This window comes from Panthera pardus, unplaced genomic scaffold (assembly GCF_024362965.1).
Source record: "Panthera pardus isolate Hobbes unplaced genomic scaffold, ASM2436296v1 HiC_scaffold_2, whole genome shotgun sequence".
Classification (NCBI taxonomy): Eukaryota; Metazoa; Chordata; class Mammalia; order Carnivora; family Felidae; genus Panthera; species Panthera pardus.
The window spans coordinates 114,593,854-114,608,000 of record NW_026526765.1 but is presented as its reverse complement, the minus strand read 5'-3'; the positions used below and the strand labels follow the sequence as shown (position 1 = coordinate 114,608,000).

At 39.0% G+C, this 14,147-nt stretch overlaps 1 protein-coding gene across 6 annotated transcripts in view; it reads right to left on the bottom strand.

The window, feature by feature from the left end:
- Positions 1 to 8,708: 8,708 nt before the first annotated feature.
- The window catches only part of IL6ST (interleukin 6 cytokine family signal transducer), a 55,602-nt gene continuing 50,163 nt past the window's right edge, over positions 8,709 to 14,147 (bottom strand). For all 6 annotated transcript variants that reach the window (XM_019414276.2, XM_019414277.2, XM_019414280.2 and 3 more), the window contains one exon: positions 8,709 to 13,623. In XM_019414276.2, coding sequence (XP_019269821.1) covers positions 12,886 to 13,623 — 738 coding nt within the window. In that variant the 3' untranslated portion in view covers positions 8,709 to 12,885. The remainder of the gene's footprint in view (positions 13,624 to 14,147) is intronic.

Genomic DNA, 14,147 nt, shown 5'->3' with positions numbered 1-14,147 from the left:
GATGACAAGAGCTATAACCAAGCATGGGCTGAGGCATTCCTCATAGGGGCTGTTATGTTGGGATGGCTGGAGCTGAAATGGGTGTGGCCTGGCAGATCCTAGGGTGCTCCATGCCAGGCCCACCCAAGAAGGATGGCTGGGGACACGGCAGGCACTGGCCAAGGCCCTTTTTGCGAGATACACCTGGAAGGATGGATGGAGTTCTAGTGGGGGTAGGCTGAAGATTTCCCACTGTATACCTGCACCAGGGCAGCCTTAGTGGGATGGCTATAGCTTGGTGGCATGGATGAGAGTGTTGCCTTGAGGAGATGGCTGGGGCTGGTATGGGCTAAGCTACTGGAGCTCCCTGAGGCAGAAAGCTAGCTAGAGTGCTTGGACCTTACTTCCATCTGCATTGTCAAGGTGGAGGGGAAATGTAAACAGTATGCTCACCAGCACCTCCAACTCTGAAGAAAGTTGCAGCAGCTCTCACACTATTTAGGGGATGATCCAGGGTTGTAAACTGGTTTCCTTCACTTATAGTGTACTTGCCCTTTAAACACATGTTTGTTTGTTTGTTTGTTTGTTGTGCCCCAGGTCAGATGAATCTGTGTGTGAGCCTCTCAGTGATATCTCTCCCTACTGCACTTTGTGGCATTGGGGCTGGGGGTACTGTCATTATTGTGTCCCCATGTCTCCTATTGCTCTCTGTGTAGTCTCTCTGTCCTTTGTTATACAGAAACTGTTCATTCAGCCCTGAGTTCTTAGGGAGAAGTTGCTCTATATATGTGTATATTTGGCGAGTCTGTTGGAGGAGGTCAAGGTCTTGTTACACTGGCATCTTGGACCCTTGTTAATATGGACATTTTAACAATATTCTTCCAATCCATGAGCATAGAATATCTTTCCATTTATTTGTGTCTTCTGTATCTTTCATCAGTGTCTTACAGTTTTCATAGCACAGGTCTTACAGCTCTCTGGTTAAATTTATTTATAGCAATTGTAAATGGAATTATTTTCTTAATTTCTTCTAGTTTGTTATTAGTGTGTAGGCATGCAACAGATTTTTTAGATTGATTTTTGTATACTGTAGCTTTGCTCAATTTGTTTAAGAGTTTTTTGATAGTCTTTAGGGTTTTCTTTATATAGATTTATGTCATCTCAAATAGTGATGGTTTTACTTCTTACTTTTTTATTTGAATGCCTTTGATTTCTTTTTCTTGCCTAATTGCTCTGGCTAGGACTTCCAGTACCTTTTGAATAAAAATGGCAAGAGTGGACATCCTTGTCTTAGTCCTGAAGAAAAAAAACTTTCACATTTTCACTGTTAAGTATGATATTAGCTGGGGACTTGTCATATATGGCCTTAATTATTTTGAGGTATGTTCCCTCTATTCCCATTTGTTGAGAGTTTCTTTTAAGTAGATGTTGACTTTTGTCAAAATATTGATCCTTCTGGCATCTCTGGATGCCCACTCAATCCCACTCAATCATGGTGTATGATTTTTTAATGTATTATTAAATTCAATTTGGTAATATTTTATTGAAGATATTTTTTAAAATTTTATTTAAATTCAACTTAATATGCTAATTCACCATCTCTCCTATTCAAGGACTACCCAGGCCGGACCCTGTTTAGCTTCTGAGATCAGACAAGATTGGGCTCATTCAAGGTGGCATGGCTACAGACTTGTGGGGGATTTTTGTATCTATGTTCATCAGGGATATTGGCCTGTAATTTTCTTGTAATGTTGTCATGTGGTTTTGGTTTCAGGGTAATACTGGCCTAGTGAAATAAGTTTGGAAGTGCTCCCTCCTCTTCTGAGAAGGATTGGTATTCTTTGAATGATTTATAAGATTTATTAGGGAAGCCATCTTGTCCTGGACTTGAGTGTCTTGGGAGGTTTTTGATTACGGACTCAATCTTCTTACTACGAATCAGTCTGTTAAGATTTTCTCTTCGTGATTTGGTCTTGGTAGGTTTTATGTTTCTAGGAATTTATCCATGTCTTATATGTTGTCCAATTGGTTGGTGTATGCTTATTGTTATTATAGATAAGGTAAATGAGGGTTGTAGAAGTGGTACAAAGTTAGTGTGCCTCTGAAGCCCATGCTGATTCTAATGGATCTTGCATCATTTGTTCATTTCTGTGTGGGTTTATCTGTGTAACTGGGGACGGCTAAATTTGGGTGTGGTGTGAACCTGGCTGCTACTGAAAGCCTGGGGAGCAGCTAGGCAGGCGTCCCACATTTTCCTATCTCCTATCACTACCATCTTCCTTGATGCTTTCCACAAACAACTTCAGATGAGGCCTGCAGTCTCAGAGCAGTGTTCTTGAAGGTTATGCAGTTAACACTGGAACATAGGAAGGAGGGATAAAGGCAGATAGTGATTGGGCAGGGGTATTGAATACAATTGTCTTAAAAAAGGAAATGAGCTCTTTATTAGCTCTTTGCCATTAGTGGTTGCCTGTAGACACCTTTGGGTGAAAGTGAGGTGTCATCTCACCTTTGTGAGGTTCCCTATCTAGTCACACCCAGGAAACCCTTCCTGCCTGTTGGCTTCATCCTCCCCAACTAGTGGGCACAGCCAGAGCTATGGCATAGACATAAGCCCCTGAAATAAAAAAAAATTGACTCCCCAAGACAGAAACCTGCCGGTACTAAAGAGGGGAGACAGGGCTTGGTGTCATAAACCAGGGACCTAGAGCCTTAGGCTTCCCTCATTATCTTCAGTATGTTTCTCTTTAGACACATCATCCATAGCGTTAAAAGGACTGTAACCTGTCCTTCACCTCCTTGGCTCATTTACCCAGATGTACTTCCTTTCCCTCTTTTCTGCTAGGCAATGTGGCTTCTGGGATGTTTCATGAGCTGTCTTTGCCTTCTTGTTGTTCTCCAGGACTAAGCCCCTGTCAGTCTTCATCAACATCAATGAAATTTTCCATAACAGTTTCCCATCCCAAGCTTTACCCTCTCTTGTCCATTCCTCAGTCAAATGCTAGAATAATCTTCTCACAGTAATTCCACTTTACCAGCTGGGGAGCCTGAAATGCTCCCAGTCTCATGTGATGACAGAAAACCCAGAGCTATCAAGCAGGGCAGTGACAAGGGAGGCACCTGTTCAAGCCCAGGATCACGTACGTGCACTGAATGCCTCTTTTACTTACATGTCACGATGGCCTCATTTTAGCCCCAGGCCTGTCACCAACTCCTGTCTTTCCTACTCAGTTTATTTCTAACTCTTTGTGCTGTGGGAGGCCCTAGGGAGGCTGCCTGATATCTTGAAATCCTGACACTTGGATTATGGCATCAGGAGAGACTCTCACCTGCAGAATTATTTGCACAGAGCCTTGTTGCTTGGAAATGGGACTGGTTTGCTTTCCATGATTCTGTTGGAGAAGAGAGAATCCTGTTCAAATTTTGCTTCAAATTCAGTAAAAAATTTTGCAGGTAGGTACCAGTCTTGAACCTTCCTCCATTGAGGTTAGAGATCTGTGATTATAAGGCATTCCTGTTTCTGTCCTGGGAGTAGAAAAAGTGCAGGATAATCTCTCCCTCACATGTGATTCTGGACTGAAGATCAGTTTGACTGTGGCCAGCTTGGGAGTAATGGAGATAAGACAATAAGGGTCTTTGATTGCTTGAGAAAATCACACTTTGGCTGTCAGCAGGAAGTAGGGCCCACAATAATACCTGCATGCTAGAGAGGTCAACAAAATTTCTTTTGTCCAGCTTTGAAATTTAAATCTTATATGACAAAAAGATTTATAGTCGAATCTGACCCGTAGCGGTGAGGCAGCATTACCTTGAGAACAGTGTGCATATACGTGTCCCTCTCTAACTCGTCCATGCCCATAACTTCTTCAGAGTTTTATAGAAAGTTTTTTTCTTCCAGGAAGGCATGCCTGATGAACAGATTTTTGCCTGAATATAAAATGAGTGTTTTCCTGAAAATAATTGCCCAGAAAAGTGTCTCTTATTACAGATTATCTCTCAATTACTTTGAAAATAAGAGTGTTTGGGAAAGACCCATTCACCAAAATGACCTCAATCATGCTTAGTTCGGGAGTTTTGGTGGAGATCACTGGAATAATTGCCATAAAAGGAGCCAGAAGCAAACCCCAAAGATTGAGTAATTACTCCTTTGGTATGATATCACTATTAAATATATTTGATTTGAATTTAAACAAGTTTATTAAAGACCCTTTTAAAAAGCAAATGGTAAGCAGTTACCTTACGGAGATGATACATATGCACATCTGAGATAATTGGGTAACTGTTAATATTACACAAGTGGAAACTTAAGACTTAGCAAACTGTTTCCAGTGACAGCTTCATCACGCCGTGTCTCAGACAACTACGTGGAAGTGACAAGGATGAGCCCTGGAAAACCATGCTGATGATTCAAAAAGAGTTACTGGTGATGACAAGGAAAACTATTATCCATGAGCATGCAAAGATGTGGATAGAGTTATTTTATGAGTGAAAAAGTCAATATTTTATATTCCTGTTTTGGATATTGTCTAATTTAAAACAGCAACTATAGGTAGACATCCAGCTCTTTAATCAACATTTATAAAATTTATACATTCATGTTCAAAAATTTTCTTTAGATCTCACTGAAAAATAGGGTGATCACTCCGTATTTGGGGCTGCACTATATTCAAGCCCTGAGGTAACTAAGAACCTGGTTTGCTCAACCCCCACTTACTCTTTTTTAAGGCTAAGGCTAATCCTAAGTGTTTATTTCATTTCAAGCAAGAGTTTTTCCCTCTTGTGGTGTGGGAACATTCACTTGTCTGTTTTCTCATGGTCCTCGTCTGTGGAATGAGGAGAACAAGATGTTCTATAAGGATCCATCTTGAGTTTTTGTTTTTCAACTCGCTGAGTGTATATGTTACTTTAAAAAAGTTTTAAGCCCTTGGTGGATAAGAACGGGAATTAGGGGATGCTTTTATGTTGGAGGTGGAGAAGAGGGCAAATCTCAACCCGAGACAGGTGGTAAAAAAAATATATATATCATTAACAAATTTGGAAATCTCTTCTCATGCCCTCATTTCTTCCTCTAAGCAAGATTTACCAAGCATCTATATCTCCCTAGCATACTAGGTGCCAGAGACTCAGAGATGAAAACAAACAAAAAAAACAGGGAACCTTCCTCCAGGGGATGTGGCTCCTAGGTCAGAGAGAGGCAAAAACTGGCCATCAGTGTGGTCTCAGGAAACAGAAGGCCCTTAAGTCTGGGGAGAAGGAGGAGATGAACAAATGGTCTCAGTCAGGAGGATCCGTTTGAGTCTCTTCTTCATTAAGAAGAATTTTCTCATTAAGCAAAGGACTGGAACTAGAACATTTGAGAAGAAATCACAGGGTGGGAGCTAAGAGAAAACAGTGTGTTCCAGCAACTGGAGAGTGTGTATCTAGAGAGGAGCCTACATGAAGCTGGAAATGGAGACACGGCAGACCAGGTAAGACGATGGAGCCAGAAAACCAAATGTTGGCCATCGGGTCAGAATAGTTGGACAGCAGCAAGCCTTTCATGTTGCCAGTGCTGCCCCCTAGTGGATCGGCAGGAGATGGATGGGAGCAGCTGGAAGCCACCCTGGAGAGGCCCCAGAGGTAGACAAATGCGGATGGTTATGTGCACAAGGTAGCTGATGTGTGCAGTCTATAGCAAAATGGCCTGGGATAGGAGGAGTGTGAGCTGAGCACCCAGGAAAGGTGTCCTGCCTCCTTTTGTCACTAGCTGTAGGGGGCCAGATTCCACCATTGGATGACTTTTTCTTTGGCCAAATGAAACTGTAGGAGTTTTGTTAAAATGCATTCTGCTGAGGAAAGAGGGACACATGTCCCTCCCATTTGTTTCGTTTCATTTCCTTTCATAAGTTTTTATTTAAATTCCAGTACATAGATCTCCCTTTTAGGTATTGCTTTATGGGCTTAGAGCAAATGCATGAGCAGGGAGTTGGGGAAGGCTGGCTTCAGAGCTAACTCAGATGAGGACTTAAAGGGATCCTGATTGAGAAACATTGCTCTGGGCTAAGGGCTGGGGAGGGGGAAGCTTGAGGGCAATAGTTGGTGATGAGAAGGCAGGGATGAGGAAAAGGGAGAGAAACTCAGAAGAGTTAGTAAGGTTTAAGAAGCAAGTGAGTCACTGTGCAAGCCAGCCACGGGCATGCTGATCATCAAGGTTTTCACTAAAAGCATTTGGGGACAGTTGGTATACACAGCAAAGAATCTGGGCTTGGGGTCAGTTAGAGTTGGGACCCCATTCTGCTTTTTGTCTAGCATACAACCCTGAGCAGGTTGTTAAACCTGAGACTATGTCTGTCAGTAATGTTGATACTTACCTTTTTTTTTTAATGTTTACTTTTGAGAGAGCACACATGCCTGAAAGGGGGGGAAGAGCAGAGAGAAGGAGACACAGAATCTGAAGCAGGCTCCAGGCTCTGAACTGTCAGCCGTGAGCCCGATGTGGGGCCCGAACCCATAAACCTTGAGATCATGACCTGAGCTGCAGTCAGTGCTTAACCGACTTAGCCACCCAGGTGCTCCTTACCTTGTGAGAGTTTTTAAGGATTTAATGACCCCAAATGAGTATTTTATAGATGGTATGTATTTGATCGAGTTTATATGCCCGCAGCAGCCTGTGGCACAGTAGGTAATGAGAAATGTCTTGGGTGTGCAGGGGATGTGCACCCCAGCAACATGAGGAGCCAACGATTTCTAGTCAAAATTGTAAATTTGGAAGTTTGATTTTTTCATGGGTCGTTTTCTAGGCTCCGATTTCAGCTGGGTAGCCTAGGTGTTTTTAAGTCTAGATTGAAGAAGGGGCCAAATCCACAGTGACTAAAGAGTGACTGCCCTTTTCATTCTTTGAATGCTCATGCTGAATTAGGTTTTCTGTTGTGAGAATCTCAGTGCCTTTGAGAGCCTTTTTACTTAAATATTGCTTTAGGCCATTAATTTAAAGACGTGATCCCCTTCGTGGAAGCTTACAGAACCAAATTCCAGAGAAATTTGTATTCATTCATTTAAAAGCTATCACTGAACAATAGACTTCTCCTGAATTTAGCCAAAACTGCATGGAAAAGTGTTTCCTATACGGACAGGATTCAAATGTACTTACTGGTTGTAGCACGGACAATTCATTAAGATTGTCCTAGCAAAGGGTGTCCAGTCTGAGTCCAAAGGTAGGTCTCTTGGGGAAAAATTGATGGCTGGGTTACTCTGCCTACTCTGTCTCTAAAAGATTGTATACAGCCCTGGATAAGGCGGTGGGAGAGACACTTCATCTGAGGTAGGTTTTTTTTCCCCCTGTTACTTTTGTGTGTGAGGATTCCCACTATATATTCCATCATGTTATCCCAGTAAGATTCCAGTTTCATACAAATGCATAAGTGGATACAGAAATACCATTAAGTGGGAGAGAATTCTCACTAAAACACATTCAGGAATAATACCCTTCTAGTTAGACCTTTCTGGCATGTTGACATAACCATAGTGACAAAGGATAAATGTAAAAGAATCAGATTTTGAATGTCCACAGATTTCTGAAACCAAGCTATGCCACATCATTTGTTTAAAATCCGTAACAGTTGGGAGAGAATAATTATAAATGTTGAACTTTGAATTTAAAGACCTATTTTTCTCCTCAGTGGACATAGAACCATTTTAAGCTATTGAGACTCCAAGCAGCAACAGGAACAAGGGCCTGGATTTGGTGGCTTGCGCTTCCCTCTGCTTCCCTGCACTCTCTTCTTTTTCTACCACTGTTCAGCTTTCATCCTGCTCTTCTGCTTACTTGGACTAACTAGCCAAAGCATAGGACTTCAATGTGTACGTAAAAGTGCATTCATAGTTTGTTGTACTAACTTTTAGATTTGTATTTTGAAACTGGAAGGCGTGTTTTATATTAACTTTAAAGAGAAAAAAGCTTAAACCAAAAGTTAAAGTTGTTTTCTGCCCCTGGGCTAGGGAAACAATGCTTTGAGGTAACTCTTTCTGGAAGCAGGATGTATTGGATGTATAATATAAATTAGGATAAGACAAAAGGTACCACAAAGAAGTCAGGCTGAGCCTGGTAGAGCCAAATGAAGGGTTTTAAACAAAGGAACACTTAGCTCAAAGCCAAGATATTATTTCTGTAACCTATAGTACACACATGAAAGGATGAAGTTAAGGGGTGAAGATGTACAAATCTAATTGTCCAGATTTTCTTCCAAGTGGAACTGTTCACTTAGTTTCACATACTACTACTCAGCAATCTTGGGATGGCAGTGTGATGTATGTCTGCTGGCTTCAGGCCTCATTGTTAATAAGGATGAGATTCCAGAAGTGTGGCTACAGACTGGCCACTAGATGGCACATTACCTCTGTACTTGGTTGGTCCCTGGCACCCTAATAGAAAACAAAACAAAACAAAACAAAACAAAAAAACAACCACTGGGAGGTGGCAGGATATTGGGATTACAGAACTCATCTTGGAAAATTCATTTGCCAGTTTTCCAAATTTACAATCTGTCAGTCCATACTTTGTTACTAAGACCAAGACAGTGTATCAATTTTCTTCTAAAACCTATTCCATTATGCTAAATGAACGTTTAAAAAGCCACAGAACCCTCTGAAGGCATCTAGTTTACACTAAGACTCTAGAGCAGTAGTGACAAATACTGTTATCTCAAACATTATGTGTAACGACATCCAATTGTAGTGATCATACACAGAAAAAAAATTTAAACAAGAATTTCTTAAATTTACTTAAAGGATTAGAGCGGATACATAGGCAACGTTTACAATAACATTTAGAGTTATGTCAACATAAGACCGATAGCTATGGTAACAATTAGCACATGCAATTCACTGTAGAGGTAAAAATACTTACTCTCTCTAGACAAGCCTTCTACACGAAGGTAGACTACGTAGGGGTAAAAGAGCAAGTGAACTTGAGAGGATTGCACTTACAAGTAAAAGGGACATAGCTAAGATATAAAGAGGATACATACCTAATGCTAATCACTGTATTGTAGTACTAGCAAATTGCACACTTATTTAGAGTATATTCAATAAACATATGTTAAGACTAAAGAATTTTCAAATAACTGCCTTTAAAGTAACCATCTGACATCACATTTTGGTATTCATGTTACACCGCTTGAAACATGTAGTTTACCATTCAGACAAAACTGGTCTTTAAGGGATAAAAGATGTAGAACATCTCTCTCCATGGTCTTCAATGCATTTTCATCATTAACTTTAAAGCACTTGGTAATGAAATTAAACTAGCCCACCTGAAGGAGCTGCTGATGGCAAAAAGCTCTTAAAAATTTAGGAACAAATGGACAACACAAGAGCTCATCCCAGGTTGTCTTCTTTTTCTTTTTAACGAAATGTATAGTTGAATATCACACTACTGCATAACAGTAGCACATAAAAAAAAAGATTAATCCAAAAGACAGTACATTTGGCTCTAGAAAGTTGTTTTGACTTGCATCCGAATTCTGTTTATCAATATTCTGAAAAGGAACTGCTGTCAAAGACCAGTCGCTACTTTATACCTTCTTTTAAAAATAAAATTGGGTCATTGTCATGGATTTCAAAGTTTTTTTTTTTTTTTTTTTTTTAGTTATGTCTTCTCTCAGCATAGGGCTTGCTTGAACCTATAACCCCAAGATCAAGAGTCACATGCTTTTCTGAGCCAGCCAGGCATCCCGACCATGACCAATTTTAGGTTAAACATAAATAGCTTGCCATTTTATGGCTCCATATTCTCAATTTATAGAAAAGTGCAATGATTTTTTTTAAAGCAATCTTGGGAAGTAGAATTGAACACGACCTGCAACAGAAAGCTATCCCAGTAATTTTTAATAACTGAACTTTAAAATTTTTATGTAGCTTATTATATTGACATTTTACCCATTTCAACAAAACAACAGAAGTGTATGGTTTAAAAATTTGTTCTTAAACCAAACATAGGAGAATGATGTGGAATATAACAGAACGGAGGAAGAGCTCCTCCACTTGATTTATGCTTGGTCAATACGTGCCAGTTAAAAGAAATATTTAAGGGAATTGTACAACAGGATTATTCTACTTCTACATTGGTCATGATTTTAATTAGTTATGTGGATAGAAACTAACCATTTTTAAAAATCTGATTTCTACTTACAAAGCTATTTTAGCTGTTCTACTTTAAGGATGAGCTTTCATAAATTAATGTTTTACAAGTATATTTCTACTTCATTAACCTTTAATTTCACAGTAAGCTAGGAAGACCAGATAACTTCATGTGTAAAGTTGCAATTAAATGAACAGCTAGGTAGATGTGAACACAGAATATATGAATGGTTTTGCTTTTTACCCTGCTTCTACTTACACAGTATGTTCTTGAGTGCCGTGACTGATCAGTACTGGCTTGAAGTAGGGTACCAACATACCAGTAACTAATAGTCAAATTATAACAATACATGTGGCATATATGCTTATTTTTTAATCCTGTATGAGCGCATCAGAAGCAGTGTATTAGTTTTGTCTACAGAGAGGCTTTTTTTCTGATGTGCCAGTGTTACTTTAAAGGAAATTTTGGGATACTAAACATCTGAGTAACCCATCCACTGCTTATATATAGACTAATTTTCACATAAACCAGATCCACTTCTCTGCTTACCTAAAATACAATTTACATGCCTCAAAACAAATTATCCTAAGACATGGCTCAGGAAAGTAATTTTGTACTTGAAACAAGTTTTATGAATGCTTGTCTTTATCTGGGCAAAAGATGTACATCACATACTGGTAATCCAATCTACATTTTCTGATTGGATTATCTGTATAGTAACAATCTAGTATGTGTAAAGTGCTCTTGCAGCTGGGGGGCATTCACTCAGGGTACCATTTTCTATACAAGTTTTCCACCAATAGGGTTGCTTATATAATGTTCTTTCTTAAATGACTTCATTCTCCTCCCCTTAGGAGTCTGCATATTCTAAGTGCTCCCCATGTACAAACTTCACACTTCGAATTCTTTGTAACACTGCTGTTTATCATGAGGAAAGTTATAGCTGAACATGATGACAATAACATGACTACTTACTTGGAGGAAATGAAAAATATAACTGATAAAAACTTCTTGACAGATTCTTAGCAAGATAAATCTAATCCTGATTTGGATCAGGCTTTGACCAACTTAAATGGTGGTGGTGACATTATCTTATAGTGTGACTTCTCTGTAGATTTCTCTGTGCCCAGTCTTCCTCATCTACTTCTCATCCTGTCTTTCTACCAATCTCATGTTGCACCTGCCCTGTATCACAAAGACCCTGTGTATGAAAGAATTCTGAAACACATCAGGCAAGAATACAAAGTATGTTAACAGGAAGTCTAATATGTACAGAATCATATATAATGAGAATTACATTTCAACTGTAAATGTAGAGCAACTTCTTTTAGCCTTTTATTCTTGAATAACCTCTATAAACCATTTTAAGTGGGCCTGGTTTTTGTGACTTAAATATGACAAAAAACTGTAACATACTTTCTGCAAAACTACTTGATAACACTAGTCAACTACTAATGACGTATCAAAAATTTTCACTTAGCCCCTGTCTTTAGCCCTTGCCTCCTATAAAATGTGGTGGGTAGGGTAGGGCATAAATGTGAAAGTGTGGTTAGTGCTAAACTCTGGAGCCCTGGCTCACTTCTCTCTGGGAAGAAGAGAACTTGTGGGAAGAGGTTTAAAGTCTCTTTAAATCACAATGTGGAACTAAGTTCCACCTACCTCAGACCTAGCAGGTGTTAAAATACTATCTCATCATTAAGTGCCTCCACAACAGGGTGTTCCCTGTGATATTAACTAACATCAATATGTACATTTTTGGATAGGGTTTTATTTTGGTAAGTAGTGCCCATGTGTTCTCAGTTTGCTTCGAACATCTAGAAAAAAAAAACCTTCCAATCTTGGCCTACTTGAAAACAAAGCATATTAAAACATATTTTAAGTTGAAGATATATTGTATAAAGTGCTTCATCAACCAAATTCTCTAAAGTTTTAACAAAAAGGGTCAATGTTTATATATACAGAAAAATGGCGAGTCTATAAATGGCAAAGAATTTTTAAAATGGTTAAGATACTTTGGCATTCATTGCTAGTTTTTTAACTGGGCACTCTTAACTGAATTTGTGAAATGGATCTTCAAACAGATTGTGAATAACAACATAAAGCAAATTTTTGAAAATTTTGTTACTTATGATATAAATGTTCAAAAATATATTTTTTAATCTGCAAAATTAAAACTCTAGAATTCCATTTATCTAGTAGCTGGCATCATTACACCAACAGAAGAGAATGTCTAATATTTCATGTTGGCAAGATTGTAATTCAACCCACTGTTTTTTTTGCTTTTGGTCAGACAACAAAAACTGGGTTCATACAGTTATGCTACCTAATACTCTCCTTACGCTGTCAGCTAAAGTAGAGGGTCTAGACCTTGCTCATCTAATTTTTTATCTTAAGTCCATCTCAGTCAATTTGGTGACTATTCTCATTAAAATCAGTAGAGCTGTGCTAAATACATCACTGCTTATTATTTAAAGACCATCTGTTGTCTAGCTACAGAAAATTTTACTTTATAAATTTCAGACAAGCTTTCTGTTTTTCTTCAGTGCAAACATCCTGAAACAGCACAAAATCATTCAGCTATTCAGAGGATGAAGTCAGTTTATGTAGTGCTTGAAAGTAGAATCCCAGATATTCTGGAAGGGAAACAGCCCATGTGGGAGGACAGTTTACTGTTGTCCTTAAGGGCAAATGATCATCTTCAGTGAGCGAAGATTTTTTTTCTCTGAAATAACAGTTAAAGTTAGCTTTAGTTTACAGGTACTGGTGAAGTTTTAACAGGAACCAGTCTTTCACTGAGGCATGTAGCCACCTCGTCTGACAGTTTGTGGTAAGTAGCTTTTAGACATTCCTTCATCAACTGCAGCCTCCATCCCAACTGTTTCAAATCTCTCTACCTGTCCCTCAGTATGTAGACCAAAAGCATCTGCTACAGAAATTTCTTGAAACATTTTCATTTGCCCAGATCCACAGGACTGTGAAATATCTGAAATCTGCTGTTTGAGTCTAACAAAATCTTCTTCATTGACTGACGAAACTTGCTTTGACCTTTCAAAATGTGAAATATCTGGACTGGTTTCACGTTGACTGCAGTTTTGTTTGAAATACTGTTGCCTGGGCAAATTGCCAACACTGCTATCTGTGTTATCTACCAGCTGTAGATCTTCTGGCCGCTCTTCAGAATCTAACAAGGGCTGGGTGGACTCGGATCTTGAGAAGACTTGGACCGATGGAACCTGGTGTCTGTAGCCACTGTGCACCACTGTGGAATACTGGACGGTGCCTGAAGTGTTCTGGGCAGACTCATTTTCATCACTGCTAGAAATGCTTGGCCTAGAGGAGGACATGCACGATGAACCTCCAATACCACTGCTGTGTCCTTCAGTACTGATTTTTTCCTTCTTGAATAAGTCCAGTGATTTCAGATCTTCTGGAAAAGGCTTTTTGTCATTTGCTGCTTCTATCTCCACGACACTTACATCAGTGAAATTGCCATCTGAGTAAATCTGATCTTTTGAATTAAAATTATGCTAACAAAGAAAGAAAAAAATTATTACCTATGGCATAGGTTCATTTAGAAACTATGAAATATGTATGGCAAATTCTAGTTAAAGCCACAGAGAAATGCATCTCTGAAACTTCTCAGTAATTTGGTGCGGACATAATCTATATCACTAAGCACTGTCAACTAGCTCAACTACAGATACTGTGAAATGATTCTAAGAAGTATGAATCAGAGTGGACTTCCTCAGAATTCCCAATCAACTGTTAAATTTTGATAAGCTACTGGTGTATATACAGAATTTCACTACTAGACTACAGAGTTGAGGATTGACTAAAAAGTAGAAAACATGAAAAGTTCAAAGAATTTAGTCTAGGTTTCTAGAAATCACTGCAACAGTATGAAACAGGTAGACTGTTAAATTTGATTTTAATATCCAATACAAAATGCTTGCCTTACAACATTTACCATATAGGAGTATTTACATATTAAGTTTTCAATTTGCAAGTTCAATGAAGTATTTTTCATGTTTACTGAGTAGAATAAGGAATA